Here is a 21,209-nt window from a genome sequence, read left to right as displayed (position 1 = left end):
GACAAAAATATGACAAAAATGTGACAAAAAAATTGACAAAAAAATGGACAAAAAAATGACAAAAATGTGACAAAAAATGTATTTAAAAAATGACAAAAAAATGACAAAAAAATGACAAAAATGTGACAAAAAATGTATTTAAAAAATTACAAAAAAATGACAAAAAAATGACAAAAATGTGACAAAAAAATACAATAATGTTATTAAAAAATTGACAAAAAATAACAAAAAAATTGACAAAAAATAACAAAAAAATGACAAAAATGTGACAAAAATTGATAAAAAATTGATAAAAAATTTATAAAAAATTGATTAAAAAAAATTACGAAAAATTGACAAAAATATGACAAAAATGTGACAAAAAAGTGATAAAAAAAATTACAAAAAAATTACAAAAATGTGACAAAAATTGATAAAAAATTGATTTAAAAAAATTACGAAAAATTGACAAAAATGTGACAAAAAATTGATAAAAAAATTACAAAAATGTGACAAAAAATGACAAAAAAATTACAAAAATTTGATTAAAAAATTGACAAAAAAATGACAAAAAAATGGACAAAAAAATGGACAAAAACTTACAAAAATGTGACAAAAAATGACAAAAAAGTTACAAAAATGTGACAAAAAATGACAAAAATGTGACAAAAATGAGTTGAATACCCAACACAAAAATGGTGGAAAAACAATGTGATGACGTGAGGAAAAAGATCCTCTCGGTTCAGGCGGGAGTTAAGAGGTTAATATAATTTTGAGTCCAATGACACAATTTAGTGACTCAAATAAGGGGCAGATTTACTTATTCCAAGAAGCTTTAACTTCACATACATGTTCCTCCCACCGTAGTACTTGTATTGTAGACGCCCTGCAAGCGTCGTGACGATGTCTTCCGCTGTCGTTGTAGGAACTTCCTGAAGGCCTTTCCTCTGATGGGCGAGACTCAGGAGAGGGAGCGGGTCCTGGTGCATTTCTCCAAACGCTTCTGCCTGTGTAACCCGGAGACGCTCACTTCACAAGGTCAGAACCCCCCCCACATCCTCCTGCCCGTTACAACAATGCTGAGACCGAAGAGCCCGCAGACTGTGTGGGGGCCTCCTGACCTCACGCTGATTTACACGGAGAGCCGGGTAATTACGGGCTTAATCTGCATGAGCTGCAAAACCGCGACCTTCCCAGAGAAACGCACAGTCAGCGGTGACGGGACAGAACACAAGGCTGGCTCTGCGCCTCCCATTGAGCTCTGTGGGACTGAATTATCAAGTGGACGTCTCTATTATGGTCGGACAGTGTCGTGTGTTGGACGCTAGTACTTCCTGTCCTAATTCATGTCCTGTTAAAGGGATATTTCAGGATTTTTGACATAGGGCCTCATTTCCTAGTTATCCAAAGTGTTGTTGATTTCCGCGTTTTTTTGTTTTTTGTAATTCATGCACTTCTTATATTTGAAGAGTTTCGCGGCGCTAGGCTAGTGCAAGGCTAGGGCATGTCTATGGTATCAGCTAGCCTGCATTAAACACAGTGTGACCCGCTCCACAGAGCACCTGAGGCAAATCACTTATAACGCCAGACTAACCAAATAAATGTCTGTGTCCATAGAATGTTTGGAATATAACTGACCTGCATCACAGGAATGATCGCATTTTGAGGGACTATTTTCTAGCAGATCACTCCGCCGCTGCGTAGTTTATACAACCACGAAGCTGATGCTGCTCAAATATGAGTTCTTTTAAATGCAAAATGGTTCAATGATTCTCTCAACAAAGACATTTATATGGTTAGTCTGGCGTTATAAGTGATTTGCCTCAGGTGCTCTGTGGAGCGGGTCAGACTGTTTTTAATGCAGGCTAGCTGATACCATAGAAATGCGCTAGCCTTGCACTAGCCTAGCGCCACGAAACTCTTCAAATATAAGAACTGCATGAATAAAAAAAAATATCTCCAGAAATCAGCAACACTCTGGATAACTATGAAATGAGGCCTTATGTCAAAAATCCTGAAATATCCCTTTAAGATTAATTTAGGCCTCCCTTTACAGGGAGAAATGTGGGTCGGCGGAGGAGTGTGCTACAATCAGCCCTGACTTCAACAAGCGTTTGCTGCGTTCACTCAATCTCCTTAAAGGGCGCTCTCACACTTTCATATCCATCCAAACCCTGCGGCACGGTTGCTCAATGCGCACGCACGCAGATACAAGCAGCGGATTCGAGCGGCTGCATTTGTTGCACTAAAAAAGTGAGCTGTATTTATGTGTGCAAGGGCCACTGCAGCGTTTACCTCCTGATGAATGAGAGAGCATCAGCGGTGGTCGTCCTAATAATCCTCGTGTTTCCTTTTTGCATTGCTGCTCCTCGTGAACAGCTCAGTCCAAAACAGGAGGAGCGCATTTCACAAACAGGGCTCAAACTTTCATCAGTTCAGCCCCTCCAAGAATCCTGTAACTGTCAAATGTTCCAATAAGCTACCATTTCCTTGCAACTACTGCATAACTCTGCAACTTCTCCGCAGCCAATGTGGCAGTTTCTGATCAATTAAAGGAATAGGCCACCGTTTTTACATACTGAGATATGTTCTTACCTTAGCTTTGACGAGTTCTTTAGGACCTGTCTGATCTTCACCCGTGCCTTCAGTCACGTAAACACAGCGCAGACGGCGTTAGCATTTAGCCTCTCCCTCTCTCCTCTATAGCTCCAAAACAGGTCAAGATAGAAGCTACCGAGCTCTTCCACGTTTTCCCTATTTAAATATGGTTACGTGAAGTGTTCCACTACAAAGTATAATTACACACAATTAAACAATGTGGATTTTCTAAGCGGATAAAAGGGGGAACTATATTGTAAGGCGTAATAATACCAGGAGTAGTTTGGCATCCGCACAGTAAAGTGAAGATTACTGTGCGGATTTCGAACTACTCCTGGTATTATTACCCGTGGAAGAGCTTGGTAGCTTCTAACTTCACCCCGTTTGGAGCCATAGGAATACACTGGGAGAGGCCAAATGCTAACAACGTCTATGGTCTTTTTGCGTGACTGAGGGCACGCACAAAAAACAGACGTATGAACTCGTCTAAGCTCAGGTAAGAACATATGTCAGTATGTAAAAACGGTGGTCTGTTCCTTTAAACATTGTGCGCCGCATTGTACGTATGTTATCTTAGCTTTTGCGGGACAAACTACTCCCCCCACCCGCTTTGTAGCAGCTGTTCTCTTAATCTGATGTGTTTGTCTGGCAGAAACCGTCCTCATTGTGCCTTTATTTGCAAAAACCCATGTGTGCTCTGAATCAGCCACAAATCTCTTAACAGTACGATGATCACGCCGAAGGTTTTCATACCTAATCCAAGGCATTCAACTATTTCACGCTTTTCATCAGCAGAGAGATCCTTTTTCTTTCCCATATTGCTTGAAAATGGTGGAACGTCCTTTTTCAGTAGTGTTTCCATTATTTGGGCTCAACCTGAAAACTAGTCATCCCAGGTCTCTGAGATTGTGATTCAAAGAGCCCTGAGACACAACACCATCCATGAGTTTAATTCCGGCCCTATTCGTTTTAGTTCAAAGTTTTAGTTGTTTTTGTGTTTTTGTTTCAGACGGAGCCCACACATTGACCTGTGCCCTGATGCTGCTCAACACGGACCTCCACGGACACGTACGTACTTCACGGCCGTAACACTAATATAACACTGTCCCCTTTCAAAACATCCCGAGTGAAGTTAAAGCCCCTCTTTCTCTGATCGTGTCGCCTTGTTTCATGTCTGTTATTATTTCTGGTTGTGTGGTTTCTCTCTCTCTTTTATGTCCTACTTTCTGACCCGTTTCTGTCTCTTCTCGAAAAGTCTTTTTCAAAGTGGAGCACTGCTGCGTTCTGAGCCTCAGCGCTCCACAGCGGGGGTTCTCAATCTGCGGGGCGCGTCACACTGGCGGGGCTTAAGAGAGTCATTTTTATTTGTTTGGTTAGTCTTGATGTAGATATAGCTAACAAAGAACTAAACATTACATTTTTAGGGTATTTTGTACTGTTCCCTGTCAGCTTTTATACATTTGAGTGAAAAGTAGTTCAAAGTGCGAGCCGCCGGTAATGCATCCAAACAGTATCAGGCCAGCATGTTCTCAGCACTTACTGCATCATGGAGAAATAGCTGCACTGAAGTGTGTTTTTTTCAGAAGAAGAATAATCTAACAGCACAAATATAAACAATTATAAATTATTAAAATACACGTGTATGTTTTGAATAGCAGTGAAATCCAAACATTGTATCAATACGACAAAAAACACTGTCCCAATTATCAATCAATCAAACTTTATTAACAAAGCGCTTTTCATACCGAAAGGCATCACAAAGTGCTTTACATTATACAACATTTAAAACAATACGCCTGGGACAACCTCCCATATATATATTTTATATATTAGGATTAAATAAATAGATTAGTCAGTTAAAGGCTAAGCTAAAAAGGTGGGTCTTGAGCTGCTCTTAAAGGAATAGGCCACCGTTTTTTTCTTACCTTAGCTTTGACGAGTTCTTTAGGACCTGTCTGATCTTTCTCCGTGCCTTCAGTCACGTAAACACAGCGCAGACGCCGTTAGCATTTAGCCTCTCCCTCTCTCCTCTATAGCTCCAAAACAGGTCAAGATAGAAGCTACCAAGCTCTTCCACGTTTTCCCTATTTAAATATGGTTACGTGAAGTGTTCCACTACAAAGTATAATTACACATTTGGTATCCGCACAGTAAAGTGAAGATTACTGCGCGGATTTCGAACTACTCCTGGTATTATTACGCCTTACAATATAGTTCCCCCTTTTATCCGCTTAGAAAATCCACATTGTTTAATTTTGTGTAATTATACTTTGTAGTGGAACACTTCACGTAACCATATTTAAATAGGGAAAACGTGGAAGAGCTTGGTAGCTTCTATCTTGACCTGTTTTGGAGCTATAGAGGAGAGAGGGAGAGGCTAAATGCTAACGCCGTCTGCGCTGTGTTTACGTGACTGAAGGCACGGGGGAAGATCAGACAGGTCCTAAAGAACTCGTCAAAGCTCAGGTAAGAACATATCTCAGTATGTAAAAACGGTGGCCTATTCCTTTAAAAACATGAACGTTCTCTGCAGCCCTGAGCTCCTCCTCAGGTGGTTCCAGAGGCGAGGGCCGTAATATTGAGTCTTTTTGTGACTTTAGGAATAACTAGGAGAGCCCTGCCGGAGGAGCGAAGGGGCCGTGAAGGTTCGTAAGGTCAAAGCAGTTCTGAAAGATAAGAAGGACCAAGACCATTAAGACATTTAAAAAACATTAAAAGAACTTTAAAATCGATACTGAAACACACGGGGCCAATGCAGCAATTCTAAAACAGGTGTAATGTGGTCCCGCCTCCTGGTCTTCGTCAGGACTCGAGCTGCTGTAAACCTGAGATCCTCTTTTTGGGAAGAGCAGAAAGCAGGGCATTACAGTAGTCGATACGACTGGTGATAAAAGCATGCATGAGCGTCTCCGTGTTTAATCCAATTAAGAGAACAGTTTGATTTATTGTATATAAAATAGCCTGTATTCCGCTTTTTTTATTGGTGTGACTTTCTTAAAGCAGTGCTAAGTGTTTACCTTAATAAATCCTTCCCGTAGTCCCTGTGGGGTAATATAAGTGTTGATGGGATGATTGGGGGGTCTTTCTTCTCCCCCTGGTGTCTCAATACACACTAATGGAATCACGAAGAAGAAGCTAACAGGCTAACGGGCATAGCTTAAACAGTATTTACAGCCAAGTTTGAGTGAAAAAAACGATCTCTTCGCCTTTTGTGTCAGCGTAGTATTTACTCTCACGGACAATTAAACTAAAACGCAACATGCTACGACACCTGCAGTGCCGCTTATGGCCTCTAGGGGCAAGAGTTACTTAGTTCTGCTTCAAGTTTTTAAAATAGCATGGAAATATGCCTCTGAATGGAAATATGTTTAATTTACTCTCTGACCATTTACAACAGTCATTGTAAGGTTTGTCATGCAAAATGTAAAAAATGTTGTACAACTGTTGAACTATTGAAATAGTTAAAGCTAAATATCTGACACAAGAACATTCGCACAATAAACTCCCTAAAACCTGGCAGGTCTTTTGGACTGAAAATGTGGTTTGAGTTGGGTGTTGACTCACATGTTTGGATTTGTTTGGATTTGTCTTGTTTTGTTTTTTTGTCATGTAAAGCCATTGGACAATGTTACCTTTAGTTTTAAAGTTGTGTTTAAATTATATCTACAGCATCAAAACAGTTCAGGCAGCTCAGGTTGGCAGATTTAAGTTCTAGATTAAGCACAGATTTAGTCTTATCTTGGTTAGTCTTAGGTTTGGCTCGGTCCTGTGTGTGTCTGATATAGATTTAGTCCCACTTCAGTCCTAGTGTAGTCTCCATGTCGCCTTAACCCCGTCCTGGTTAAGTCTTGTTCATTTAACTTCCCCTTTAGGCCTCAGTCCTAAGGCTGGTTGAAACTGTGGCGATAATCTTTGTTTTGGACTTGGTTTAGCCTTGGCTCAGATCTATTTGACTTTTAAATCAGTGCCTCAGAGTTTGAGAACCGCTGCTCTACTATCATTATCCATAATCCTAAACATTATACCTCTGCTCTGCTGTTCTCTTGCTAATGCTCCTTCCTGGGGACTTCCCTCTGAACTAATATCCTCTCTTACGCTGCTTCCTTTCCTTAAACCCTTCCTTTGCTTCCTTTGCTAACGCGGCCCTGGCCTCTGCTCCAAAGGTGGTAAGTACATGACTCACGGTCCCTTTGCTTCCTCATTCTTTAAAAGTATCTTTTTACATTGTTTCGTTTATATGATCAGCATGGTTTACGGGAGCAACTAAATCCAGCTTTCAATATCTCTGTTATTGCTATTTTGCATGACCTTTTCCTAAGTAACATTTCATGTTTGCGTGGGCCACAGAGGCATCTTTTATTCTAATGTGTTGATCCCGCATAGAAAAGGATTCATTTCTGGATTTATATGTTTGTGTCGACCTTATTAATTTGCTATTTTAACAAGAGCTGCACAATTATTTATTGACAAAAGGGGGTATTGTTTTTTAGCTAATTCCTGTGAAAAAACATGTGATTTATTGGTGTTTTTCGTCCAGTATTGCATCATTAGTCATCTCTTCCTCTGGTCTCCATCCACACGACCAGATCAGCTGTGTAACATTGCCCCCTAGTGGACGCATGTAATAAAATAACCCACACTGAACTGGTTGACCTTCATCGTGAAACACTATTTTTTTGCAACTAAAATGTATGTGCTCGTGCGACTTATATACATGAACGTTTTTAACCTCTTAACCCCCACCTGAACCAAGCACAATTTCTCCTGTTTGGCTTTACCCAAATCTAAACGCTTCTTGAACAAAAGCGTCAAAATAGCGACGAAAATGGGACGAAAAGGAGGATGAAAATGTGACCGATTGACAAAAGTAAGAGGATGAAAGCGATGAAAAAGTGACAAAATTGTGAACGAAAAAGTCATGAAAATGTGGCAAAAATGTGACGAAAACGGAACAAAAAATAGCTGAAAAAAAATTACAAAAAAGTGACTACGCACTACTTTTTTTTAATGTGTGTTAATATGTTCAGAAAGCATTGATAGTCCTACACAAACTGAAATAGTTTCAAAAAAGTTTAACCGTGCTTGTTATATTAAAAAATAGAGACAAAGCCTTATCAAAAGTGCAACTTTTCACATCAAAGTAAAGGAACTATAACGATGTGTTGTTGATCGTTTCGAGGGTGTTACATGTACTATTTATAGCGCCAGAAACGAAGAAGAAGAATATTTTTGAACAAGATAAACCGTCTATATCAGGAAAATTGTTCTCAGTTTGTTTCCTTCCAGCGAGCTTTCGCTTTGCAGATTTGGGAAATGCCTCAGACAGTGATCATTATTAAATTCATAAAAGTGCGGCGAGAGTGAATCTATTGCAATCTGCCACCGGGAGCCCCGTAACGCATTGTGCCATTGTGCGGAGGTATCCGGACACGGCTTATGCTGGCGGTGGCGCTGCAGCCGCACTATGGGACGACTCGTTACATTCTCCCTCAGCCCAAAGTCCCACATCGGCATTTCAGCTAAAGCGCTAACGTTAGCTTCCTGCTATAGAGCTGTGGGAGACGGTCACGCTAACGCTAGCTTACTGCTATAGAGCTGTGGGAGACGGTCACGCTAACGTTAGCTTACTGCTATAGAGCTGTGGGAGACGGTCACGCAGGAGAGTCAGAGGTTCGAAGTCTTGCTGCTTTAGAGACACTTTTTCCTGCACGTTCCACAAACAGGAAAACTGTCTCTATCAACTGTCCTTCAGCTTTCTTAAAATACCCAAAACATGTCCAGACTTCAGGCTCGGTCTCTGAGGCTGATCCTGCGCTGTCGTGTCGGACATGATTCCAGCTTCGAGACAGTTTTGTTTTGGTTGTAGCTACAGAGGCGCCTGCGGCAACTTCAGCAGAGGAGACGACTGCTCATGAGGCTCACTTTGCCTAAATCGCGGGCGCCGTAATCCACCGAGATAATGTATTTTTCTCAAAAACAAGACGGTAATTATCATCGTCAACATTTTTACCGGGGTTTACCGCTACACCGGTAACCGTGACATCCCTACTACGCACCAACAGCTCAAGGAGAAAGATCCAGTTAGATGAGTTTTGTAGGTCTTAGCTTTTGAATGAGGCATTACACTGGCCTATAGCCTGTAACCTTTTAGATTTGGGTAAAGAGGACAAGAGAAATCGCTCTCGGTGAAGGTCTAAGAGGTTAAATATAAATTGTTTGATAATGTACCTCAGCATTGATGATTATTACTTTGTCTTTGTCTCTTTTGTAGAACATCGGTAAGAAGATGTCGTGTCAACAGTTCATCAGTAACCTGGAGGGACTCAACAACGGCAAAGACTTTTCCAAAGAATTATTAAAGGTACAGTTAAATCTCCATGTTTCCATAAAGGTAACTCTGGTAATTAGAGGTCGACCAATATATTGAATTAGTTTAGTTAGTTAGAATGAATTAATCTCTAATCTCGGTTGACCTCAACTGATGACATGTCTTACTTTTCGCGACAGTGATGCACCTTTTGTCTCTTTCCTCCTTTAGGTTTTGTACAATTCGATCAAGAATGAAAAGCTGGAGTGGGCAGTGTGAGTATGATGATATATCTTCTTTAATATAATATCTACAAATAGGGCTGCTCGATTATTGAAAAAATAATAATCACAATTATTTTTGTCATAATTGAAATCACGATTATTCAAACGATTATTTGTTGCCATTAAAAAAAAAAGTCTTTATTTTATTTATATATTTATGAATAAAAAAAACGATGCTGAATATTTTCTGTTTTCTGAACAGTCATAAAAGTACAAATGATTTCAAGTTTGCCTCGATTAAGGAGAGGTCTCTGTTTCACACCTGCCCCCTGCTGGCCAGCCCTCACACCTGCGCCTTTAAACTGAGCGGCGCGGCCTGATGACATCATCACACAGCGCCGTTTGTTTTTATGTCAGGCAAAAGCACGAACCATGGCACGTGAAAAGTGAAGGGAAAATAATCCCAGCGCCGTGAAATAATGCAAGAAAAAAAAAGAATAAATAAATAAATTAAAAAATAAATTAAAAAATAAATTAAAAAATAAATTAAAAAATAAATTAAAAAATAAATTATTATTATTATTTGTTTTTGATTAAAAAAAATATTTAAAAAATGGAAAAAAACAAAAACAAAAGCTTTTTTTCGATTATACTAATTTTTTAAGTTTAGTGTAATAATCGAAATCGTAATCGAATTTCAATTAATTGCACAGCCCTTTCTACAAAGTTTCAGAGCTTATTTTATTTAGTCGAAAGTGCACATTTCCAACACATCCAGGTTTCTGATAAACTAATATGAGAATCACATACTCGCGACTGGATGGGAATGTTTTATACACAATATGGTATAATAAAGAATCTCTGCAGAGGATGTCAGACATTTTTTTCCCAATATGCGATCAGACAATTTGTAATTTTAACTTGGACATTTTTCTTGCAGCCAAATAAGTAGGACTTTTGTTTTGCACTCACTAACATTTACTCACTTCTTGTCAACTTTTTTTTTCACAAATCCCCAGTTTTATCACACGGTGCATTTTACTGACATTATTCTGAAGTAGCAGCGCTCTGACTTTCCTCTGGGAGTAAATCTGTAGCAACAAAAGCCTCATTTCGACATGATGGTGAATGAAAGTGGAATTGATTGAAACTTTATTAACCCCTTACTTATTTTCTCCAGTTTGGTTTTACCAAATCTAACAGCTTCTTGAGTAAAGCGTCCAAAAAGCAACAAAAATGAGGATGAAAATGCCGCACAAGACGGACAAAAACGTGACAAAGAAAACGATCGAAAAGTGGTAAAAAATGTGAAGAAAAAAGTGATAAAAAACGCAACAAAAGAGCAACAGAAAAGTGACAAAACATGATGAAAATGTGGCAAAAAATGTGACGAAAAAAGGGGTCAAAAAATAATAAAGTGGCAAAAAAGTGATAAAAAGTGACAAAAAATCTACAGAAAAGTCTTTAAAGGAGCAAACGAAAACTGATGAAAATGTGGCGAAAATGTGACAAATTTGCTATTTGCTTAGATGAGTTTTGTTGGTCTTATCTTTCAAATGAGGCCTATTGGCTGAAAGCTTTTAGTTTTGGGTAAAGCTAAACCGGAGGGAACGCACTTGTTTAAGGCGGGGGTTAAGAGGTTAATTCTCTTGTATTCTATCTCCAAAAGTATTGTTAAATCGTCCGAATACTTGACATTATTTTATGTTTTTGTCTCAGTTTTCCACACTGACGTCCGCCTTTCCTTCTCAGGGAGGAGGACGAGTTGAGGAAGAGCCTGTCGGAGCTGGTGGAGGAGCAGTGCGAGGGCGGCTCCAAACGCATGGGCCGAGTCACGGACGGCAACAACCCCTTCATCGCCATCCCCATCCTCCTCAACGCCATCACCTACAAACACGGAGTGCTGACGCGCAAGAGCCACGCCGACATGGACGGCAAGCGCAGTGAGTCAAAACACGGACGCCAAACACTCTGAGCTTTAGGAAGTTCGACTTTTATTTTGAATAAATCATGGGGGAAAACGGCTTGTGTGCTCTTGCTCATTGGCAACAGAGCTGAACCGTCCTGCTCGCAACCCGGCTCCGCTCGGTGACAGGAAGTAACAAAAACCAAGATGGAAAATGGATAAATAAAGTTGTAATTTAATAAAAAGGACTGTAAAAGGTAAATTTAACAAAGGGGTAACAAAAATTACCAAACAAAGGCTATTTACAATATGTACCAAGGTTAGGGTGCATCAAACGCCCCAATGTCAACCAATTATGATGTCCCCAGTATTAAAACATTCCATTGGTCATAAAAATAATTTCTACAATTTTTTGTCTAATTCCAACATTGTTTAGGGGTCCACCTCAATAAGCAAGATTTGCATTATGAAGCATATGCAAAATTCATTTAGCTGAATGTTGTGTGCTGTTTAATATTTTACAATGGTATTGAATTTGATAAAAGAACTATTCTTTGCTTGTTTATTCAAGTTGTTTGTGAAGTCTGCAATCTTTGAAAGTGAGTTTTTACAAAATATTTTGTATTAAATCTTCACAAACTTATTACAGGGCTGTTAGATTTAGCACATGTTGACTGTTAACACATTGAGTGCTCCCGACAGCTCCACGCTGGGGCAGAGACCACGGGCCCGCTCATGACAGCTCCAGCCCGGCCCTAACAGCCTCAAGACTGGGGTTAAGGCCTTCAGCCTGACAATAACAGCCTCAGGGTGGGGCTAAGACCTCCAACTCACTCCTATCAGCTCCGGGCCGGGTCTGAGACCTCCAGCCCGGACCTAGCAGCCTCAGGCCGGGTCTGAGACCTCCACCCCTGTCCCAAGACCTCCAACACCCACCACAACCACCCCCCCCTCATCCACTAACCCTACCCCGGTCAGGGCACCCCCAAACCGGCCTACCTGCATACACTCAGCCCCCTGGCTCCTCCGGACCTCCAGGGACACCCTGCGCACCCCTCGGACACGGTGACCCACTCTTAAGCACCTTTCCTCAGACTAGACCCTAACTGGAAAAACTGGAAATATTCGCTAAATGGCAAATTTTCGATATTTTGACAAAACATTAATTTGAATGTTGAACCACCTAAATGTACTTCAAACTTCACCAAGCCTTGCCATACATTTTCTTTTTGTATATATAAGAAAACTAGGCTAGGGACAAAATGATCCATTGAAGTTAAAAAAAAACATGGGGCGCATGATGCACCCTAACCAAGGTTAACCAAAACAAAGGAACTAAACCTAAAACAAAGGTACACAGCATGAGAAAAGTTGAAATATTTCATCCGCATCCGCTTGGATGCAGGCTTCGGCGCATTGTGGATCAGGGCGCAGGGGGGGCGGGGCCAAAGACCTCTCTGGAGGATTGGGACGCCCTACGCGCTCGCACCCATCATCGGGAACCCGCAAAGGAGGAGCGCAAGTGTGGCCTTTTGCAGCTGTGTGTCTGGCACCCGGTGCTTGATGGGGGCCAGGTGTTCAGATGCCGCACCAATCAGGACCAGGGATGAGCAGCCAACCAGAACCGAGCTTGAAACGAGTCCTCCAATCCCAGGCCAGGGCTCACACAGCCAGGTTTCCATGGAGGACAAAGGGAAATTAGCCACACAACCAGTACAAAATGGAGGGAGACTGGAGACCTGGGGCCGTAGCACCTTAGTGAAAATATACAAAGAATTCCATAAATCTTTTGAGAGTTTAAGAGATGCTAGCAGCTGATCAGATTTGTGTTAATTCATGACCACAAAACACATCATTTCAATTTGAAGAATTATCCAACACTTTGTGAACCAAAAATGTGTAAAGCATTTTGCCATATTTGGTCATTTCTTCCGTTTAACCTGAGGCAGATTCAAGGTTTTTGCCATTTTTCAGGTGCATTATTCCTTCACAGAAAGGAAATGCCACTTTGTCTGAGTTTCTGTACAAAGAATACTAAGTTTAAAACTGTTTTTTGCCACTAAATGTTTGCAGAAAGGCTCCTTATCGTAACACAAATCCTCAACAGTGCACAAACATTCTAATCCTTGTATGACCTTTTCTCTCTCAGCTCCCAGAGGTCGTCGAGGATGGAAGAAGTTCTATGCTGTTTTGAAGGGAATGATCCTTTATCTACAGAAGGCAAGTCCTCTTCTCCTCCCCTTGCTGCAGGCACAAACATCAAACACCAGATCGGTTTCTGTCGCCCTCTGCTGGTGATAGCGCTGCACTGATCGCCTGAAGGGACATCACATCTGGAGATTTAAAGTTTTTAGCTCCCAATATTGAGTGCCAAATTTGCAAAGGGCATTTTTTTTAAATACAGAGAACACTCACTGATTAGAAAACCGTTTTTTGATTATCATTATGCAGGTGGGAATACTGAACCACTTAACCCCCGCTTTAACCGAGCACCTTTTCTCCAGTTTGCCTTTAGATTTTCACAGAGAGCTCACAGCCTATAGGCCAGCAGCGAGTTGGCGACAGACAGGACATTAGTGAAGTTCCCTGATTATAATTGTGTCGGGCTCGGTCGGACTCGGACACAAATATCGTAATCTTATTATGCAAAATGGACTTTTTCAAGCTTTCCATCATGTTATTCTGTCACTCCCTCATTAAAAACATGCCTGAAGTGTTGCCTTGGCACATTCACGTATTTCTGAGTAATCTGTAAAAACTCTGATGGCGGCCATTTTAGGGATAGGTTTGCCTGAGTCCTTCTAGGAACGCCCCCACCTCCTGGAGACGCCTCCGAGCTTTCGTCACCAGCCGACTAACCAACCACTGCTCCTCAGCAGAACCCCCTCCCCACTGATGCCACAGACAGCGTGTGGAGGGGGCGTGTCGGAAAGGCTCAGAGGTTCTTAAAGAGACAGAGGCCTATTTCAAGACATTCACTACAGACATTTTGAGAGAGACATTTTATACAAGGCAGTTATTCTAATTTACTGCATTTACAGACCGACAGAAGGTTTGGTCATCATTGTAGTGTGATATAGACTGGTGCTATGGGACTGAAAAAAGCAGAATACCCTCTCTTTAATGCCTATCGGGCTCGGTTGGAATTCGATCACTACTCCGTACCACTCCAGGCCACGTCATTCTCTCTAAAGACACTTGAAACGCAAACCTCAAAACGAGCTGGTCTCAAACGGTCTGTCCTGTTCTGCTCCTGTCGAAATGGAGCTTAAGATTTCAATTCCCACATTTTTTAGTCAATAACAGTAGCTTTTCCCTCTCTTAGGACGAGTACAAACCGGACGCGGACATCTCGGAGGTGGACCTGAAGAACGCGGTGAGGATCCATCACGGTCTGGCCACACCGGCCACGGACTACAGCAAACGCAACAACGTCCTGAAACTCAAGACCTCGGACTGGAGAGTGTTCCTGCTGCAGGCGGCGTAAGGATGAACACGTTTTGTCAGGCTAGTTCACTGATCTGCGCCGCTCCTTAAAGCGATAGTCTGTAAGTTTTCAATGTGAGGAGAGATAGAGTGAAATTTAAAAGTACAACAATCAAATTCCTCCCCCTCTTTAACCAGAAAGCCCTTCTTAGTTTGCAAAATGAGGAGGAATTTCACAAGTTAACAATCAAGCTCCTCCCCCTGCCTCCTGATTGGACCTGACAGGCTGGTTCATGGGAAAAGCTCGTCTCATTGGTCAACGTGGGAGGATGCTAGTCTCTGATTAGTTTCTGAGATCTGGGAAGAGTGGACCTAGCAGCAAAATAATAAATATATATTATTACTTTACATCAAAATGCAAGACCAGGTGGTTCATTTTGCACAATTTACAACATTTGTAAAACATGTCGACTTCCAGACTATCACTTTAATGCAACAAAGAGTTTAAAAAGTAAAAAAGTGAATAACTAGCATTGTCAAATCAAGTGTTCAGTGCATATTTCTTTGACGTTTGCCCGTTGTTTGTCCCCCCCCCCCCCCCCCCCGTCTTCCCAGGAGTGAGGAGGAGATGATGTCGTGGATCTTCAGGATAAACCTTGTGGCCGCGCTCTTCTCGGCCCCGGCGTTTCCCGCTGCAATCGGCTCCATGAAGAAGTTCTGCCGACCCATTCTTCCCTCTTCATCGACGAGACTCAGCCAGGTCCCACAGCTTTTGCGTTTGGCGTCTCCGCATGTTCTGCTCGTGTCCGAAACATTCAGTGAAGGTTATTCGTTCCTCTCTCAAGATCTGAATGAGAGTACACAAACTGCTCCTTTATTCCTGACACGTGGGCAGCAGCAGCAGTGAAGGATGAGTCATACGGAGAAGGGGGAAAACTTCCCTACAGAGATAATTAAGCAGGGTTTCCACAGGGCATTAAAGCATTGGATTTGATTCCAGCAAGCTTGTAATTGACATTTCTTTGAAAATAATGGCACTCCTCGATAAGGTCAATGAACTAGGGCTGGGGACTGTTAAACGATACCAGTCTGCTATCGGAAAAAAAAAGTTTAGGTACTACTAGTATGGAAAAAATATTGGTCATCGAAATTTTAAATTAAAAAAAGTGATAAAGGGTAAAACGTGGGGAAAATGGGGAAAGAAAAGAGGGGAAGAAAATGTGAGACCAAATTGGGAGGAAATTGAAAAAAAAAAAAATTGGGAAAAAAATGGAAAAAAAAAAAATCATCAAATTAAGGGAAAAAAATTGGGGGGGAAATGTTATTTGAGAAAAATTGGGGGAAATTTTGGGAAAAAATTTGGAAGAAAGAATTGAGGATTTTTTTTTTAATCAAATTTTGGGGGGAAATTGGTGAAAAAAATGTAAAATTGGTGAAAAAAATTTAAATTTGAGAAGAATTGGGGGAAAATTGTGTAATAACGCAGAAAAAAATGTAGCCAAATTTGGGGGAAAAAAAAGAAAAAAAAAAGAAAAAAAAGAACAGAAAAATTTGGGAAAAATTTAAAAAATTGAAAAATTTGGGAAAAAACATGGACGAAAAAAATTGATCAAATTAATGAAAAAAATTGGGGAAAACATTTTATTTGAGAAATATTGGGGGAAATTTTGGGAAAAAATTGAGAAAAATGTTTTAAATCAAATTTGGGGGGAAAATTGGGGGGGGGAAGGTAAATTTGAGAAAAAATTGGGGAAAATTTGTGGAAAAACATGGAAAAAAATGTAACCAAATTTGAGGGAAAAAATAGGAAAAAAAAGAAAAAAGAAAATAGAAAAATTGGGAAAAAACATAGGGGAAATTTGTTAGAAATGGGGAAAAAATAAGAAAAACGTGGAAAGTGTTTTTATTGCCCTTTTGTAGGAAAAGGACGTTTCTTCTGTTGGTAAAGGGATAAATTAGTTTTATGGTTCTATCTGACAAATAATTTTGTATAGGTATCGGAAAAAGTATCGTTCATGCATGGGTATCAAAACCAAGTATCGTTAAAGTACCGGTATGGAAAAAAATTAACAATACACTACCCAGCCCTATCTAAAACACTTTCAACTGCAGGTTTTGCTGTGATTGTTTTCTCAGTTCAACGTTTACTTGTTTGCTCAAAAGCTGCCCATTGCGTCCAGTTTTCTTTTATTTATTCATATTGGTCACAAAACTTACAGAAAAAACGAATGTGCGCATTAAAAAGCATTAACTTTTGCTCGTTCATTTGTCTGGCTCAGGAGGACCAGCTGCGCAGTCACGAGGGGAAGCTGAAGCAGATGAGTTTGGAGCTGGAGGAGCATCGTAAAAACCTCCCGACGTCGGACCCCAAGAGCCGGGACAACGAAGAGCACCGCCTCAAAGAGCACTACCTCACATACGAGGTATAATCACAATGTTAAACATGTGCTACAAGTGTAAAAGAGACTGACATCCAGGCATCAGGAAGTACTTAAGAACTTTTATTTATCAGGGCTTTGACAAAATAAAAGGTAACGGGAATTAAATATTGGATCAACCACACACTTATCCGACAAATCAGAAAGATTGTTATTTTCAGTAGATCTTCTATAAAAGCTACACATTTGAAAATCCTTCCTAACAATCACTGTAGTGTCTCCTTTAGAGAGTGGACAGTGCTGCCCTCTGTTGAAGATTTGGTGTCACTACTCTATTTTATTAAACTCTCACTGACAATTTTAGGATCTTATTCTGGGGGATTTTTTCTCCTGAAATGAACACATGTAAATCTTCCATTGCATTTTTACTTAACTTATCGTTTAACCCCAGCCTTAACCGAGCACATTTTCTCCAGTTCAGCTTTACCCAAATCTAAATGCTTCCTGCATTTAGAGCTTTATAACCCATAGGCCAGTGTAACTCCTAATTTGAAAGCTAAGACTTACAAAACTGATCTCAACTTTTTTTGTCCCGTTGTCGCCGCTTTGTTGTCACATTTTTAAAGTGTTTCTGTCGTGTTTTGGTCACTTTTTTGTCACCTTTTTGACGCTCTTTTCATCTTTTTTTAATCGTATTTTTGTTGCTTTTCTGTTGCATTTTCGTGACTTTTTCATCTAGTTTTCCTCATGTTTTTGTTACATTTTCATCACTCTTTAGTCGTGTGTTTTGGTCAGTTTTTTTCATTGTGTTATTGTTGCTTTTCCGGCACGTTTTTGTCACTCTTTTGCCACTTTTTTGCTTTTAGATTTGGGTAAAGCCGAACTGGAGAAAATGTGCTCGGTTTCAGGCGGGGGTTTGGGGATTGATTAAAAGAGAGAAATCGCAGCTGGAGGAAAATACTTGTTTTTAACATTTTTAAACTCCATATAGTCCCTTTAAGTGCCAATCAATTTATAATGCACATTGTTATAGAAATATTGCCTAAATATTCCCTTGAGTCCTAAGCGTCTACGGTAAGTAGGTCTATATCTAAATTACAGCCTCTAAAAAACATTAAAAAACACATCACAAGATCACTCTACACTGTGATGAGAAATCTCATGGCAAGTAGATCTTGCAAGATCTCGTGCCTCGAGAGCTCGGCCCATCCCTATTTGTTTGTATTTTAGGCAAAATACAGTGCAGTACCTCGTAGTTGTAGTAGTTTCTGTTGCCTGTCTATGACCGTAAAAAAAAAAACTTTGTGGTTTCAGTTTGACATCTTTTGGATTAGAAACATTATCCAATATGGCGGCGGGCGGTGTTTTGGTCACGTGACTCACATAATTTCTCTCTGTCTCTCTCTCTCTTCAGAAAACCCGTTACGAGACTTACATCAGCCTCCTGCAGGCCAAGGCGCGCGCCGACACCGACGATCTGGAGAAGATCGAGGCCAGCGTGATGGGCAGTTTTTTACTCGAGGGGCGCGAGTGCCAGCTCCGGAAAACGCAGTCCTCTCCCTCCATAAGCCAAGCTCACAGCGGGCTCAACGGGAAAGCCCCCGCGTACCCCCACACCCCCATCCAGAGGAGCTGAGGCCCGAAGCGCCACAAACTCTTGAGAAAACGCTGATATTTTTTAACCCATATCCTGCAAATTAGTAGTACTTTTAGTGGTATTTTTGGGGCTTCTCCGCGCTCACTACTCCCCCCCTGTGGTAGACTTTTAGTACGACACAAACGGGGGGCGCCTTTCCTTTGACACGGAGCAAACAGGCGCTTTACCCGTTTTAGTGAATTTTTTATTGCACTTTTTGAAATGATCCGGATCGTGATCATTTTTGTAAACAGTGTTATTTTAACTCGATGCAGTTTTAGTGTTTAAAAACAGATTATTTATAATTTATTAAATCTTAAGGAGACGACGGAGGATTAATATGGAGTAGAGGATGGAGACGGTACTACTGTAGCAATTTGGGCTTTTTCTTCCCGATGAAGAGAGACAGATCGGTCATGTGACTAAATGGACCTATGTGCGATTGGTGGAACGGAGCGAGAGACTTGAAGGAAGAAGAAGCCGCCGTGTTGGTTTTGTTTATTTATTCAGTTACGTTGAAAATCTCGTTACGTCCGTCCCACGTACAGTATTCGCTAACGCTTAGGAACTGCAGTGGAGTGCCTTGCCCGAGAGCACCTCAGCAAGAGATGTTGAGGAAAAATGAACCCGGAGATGGTTGAGATGTTTTTTCCTGTGAATTTGCTGCCCTAATATATGTCCAGAAACGCTAAAGCCACACTGCGGAACATTATAATAACATGAACAAACATGCCATAATGCTTCTGCGAATCTTGAGCAGTACCTCATGTATCTAAACCTCGTGTTTGGCTAACGTGAGTCAAAACAAGGTGTCAGTGTCTCCATGGAGACGAGCTGGTGATGTTTCACTCCCAGTAAAGTCACGAGCATGGAAATAAGAAGGAGAAACAAGCAAGTAGGCTAGTCCGGGAAACGCTTCACCGTTAGCCTGCTCAGTGCATTTTTCCTGTTAGCATTAGACGTCAAACATAGCAAATGATGTTGTGATGTGATTAATTTTAGTCAAAGTGATATTTTTGATGACAAAAATTGGACCAAAACTAAATTAAAAGTTTCTCATGAGACTAAAACTATGACTAAAATGTCCAGATATTTTAGTCGACTAAAATAAGAATAAAAATGAAAAAAGGAGAGACTAAAATCATCCAAACTTCTATTGACCGTCTGAAAAAGCCTCAGATCATGTAAATTCACTGCCAAATGAACAGGTTTGTGCTTTATTCATGTGGAGCAGCTCCATGAAGTCGAGGACCTTGATTTAATATGATTATAATAAAAATTATAAATGCAAAGTCGACTAAATTAGTCTTAAATTTAGTCGACTAAATTGACATGCAATTTTAGTCGACTAAAACTCGACTAAAATTGAAAAGTTTGTTTTGACTAAATCTCGACTAAAATTAAATTACATTTTAGTCAAAAGACTAAAACTAAAATAAAATATATCAAAATTAACACTGGTTTTCAGCCCATCGACAGGGGCGGACTGGGACTGAAAAACAGCCCTGGACTCTGACCATCCGCCTTAACCGAGTGCATTGTCCCCAGTTCGGCTTTTTTTTTTGATTGGTCATCAGCAAAAAGAACTGAAAGGTGGTCATTAATATAAAAAATAAATAATAATGGTCCCAAAATTGAACCTTGTGGTAAACCATACATTCCTTTTAGATTCATATTTTTTTATACCGGGCTTTACCCAAATCTAAAAGCTTCTCGACTGGAGAGCAACAATGTAACGCCTCATTTGAAAGCTAAGACCTACAAAAGTGATGGAGACTTTTTGTCACGTCGCCACATTTTTGTCACATTTTTGTTTGTTTTTTTTCATTATTTTTTGAATCAGGTTCAAAAAGAAACCACATAATTTATATAAATGCCATGAAAAGGACAAAACATACCTCCCCATATGTTAGTATTGCCTCCCTATTCATTTGTACGGGGTTAGAACATTCACTTTCATTTCGGGTTCAGGATTCGACGGTTGTAGGAACAGGCTCAAAAGGCATTTCTGTGATTTCTATGGCCACGAGTCTGTTTCATGTTCTTTTAGGTATTTTTCACCAAGTAAAACATTGTATTTCATTCAGTTTTCTTGATGATCTGTTCCGCAGTGTGGCTTAGAGACTCGATGAAGAGAATGATGGACAGCGCTGTGTCTGACGTGTCCTGTTTACGCGAGAAAACATGGACTTCTCTGAACAAACTGGTGCAGACAGAAAATGTGATTTGAATTATTTAAAGGGGGGGTATTATGCAAAATGGACTTTTTCAAGCTTTCCATCATGTTATTATGCCATTCCCTCATTAAAAACATGCCTGAAGTGTTGCCTTGGCACATTCACGTATTTTTGAGTAATCTGTAAAAACTCTGATGGCGGCCATTTTAGGGATAGGTTTGCCTGAGTCCTCCTAGGAACGCCGCACCTCCTGGAGACGCCTCCGAGCTTTCGTCACCAGCCGAGTAACCAACCACTGCTCCTCAGCAGAACCCCCTCCCCACTGATGCCACAGACAGCGTGTGGAGGGGGCGTGTCGGAAAGAGGTTCTTAAAGAGACAGAGGCCTATTTCAAGACATTCACTACAGCCATTTTGAGAGAGACATTTTATACAAGGCAGTTATTCTAATTTACTGCATTTACAGACCAACAGAAGGTTTGCTCATCATTGTAGTGTGATATAGACTGGTGCTGTGGGACTGAAAAAAGCATAATACCCCCTATTTAAATATACTCCGTCCCCTGGTGAGACTTTTCA

General features: G+C 40.6%; 1 protein-coding gene across 1 annotated transcript in view; it reads left to right on the top strand.

Moving 5' to 3' along the window:
• The window catches only part of psd2 (pleckstrin and Sec7 domain containing 2), an 86,711-nt gene extending 67,528 nt beyond the window's left edge, over nt 1-19,183 (top strand). Inside the window, exons 5-14 of the mRNA XM_079556308.1 lie at nt 905-1,017; nt 3,587-3,645; nt 8,849-8,938; nt 9,116-9,159; nt 10,861-11,051; nt 13,164-13,234; nt 14,340-14,497; nt 15,056-15,200; nt 16,720-16,863; nt 18,233-19,183. Of these exons, the coding sequence (XP_079412434.1) occupies nt 905-1,017; nt 3,587-3,645; nt 8,849-8,938; nt 9,116-9,159; nt 10,861-11,051; nt 13,164-13,234; nt 14,340-14,497; nt 15,056-15,200; nt 16,720-16,863; nt 18,233-18,454 (1,237 nt within the window). The 3' untranslated portion in view covers nt 18,455-19,183. The remainder of the gene's footprint in view (nt 1-904; nt 1,018-3,586; nt 3,646-8,848; nt 8,939-9,115; nt 9,160-10,860; nt 11,052-13,163; nt 13,235-14,339; nt 14,498-15,055; nt 15,201-16,719; nt 16,864-18,232) is intronic.
• Nucleotides 19,184-21,209: the final 2,026 nt, after the last annotated feature.

Source organism: Gobius niger (genome assembly GCF_951799975.1).
Source record: "Gobius niger genome assembly, chromosome: 5".
Classification (NCBI taxonomy): domain Eukaryota; kingdom Metazoa; phylum Chordata; class Actinopteri; order Gobiiformes; family Gobiidae; genus Gobius; species Gobius niger.
The sequence above is the reverse complement of the archived record's forward strand: the minus strand, read 5'-3'. Positions and strand labels throughout refer to the sequence as shown.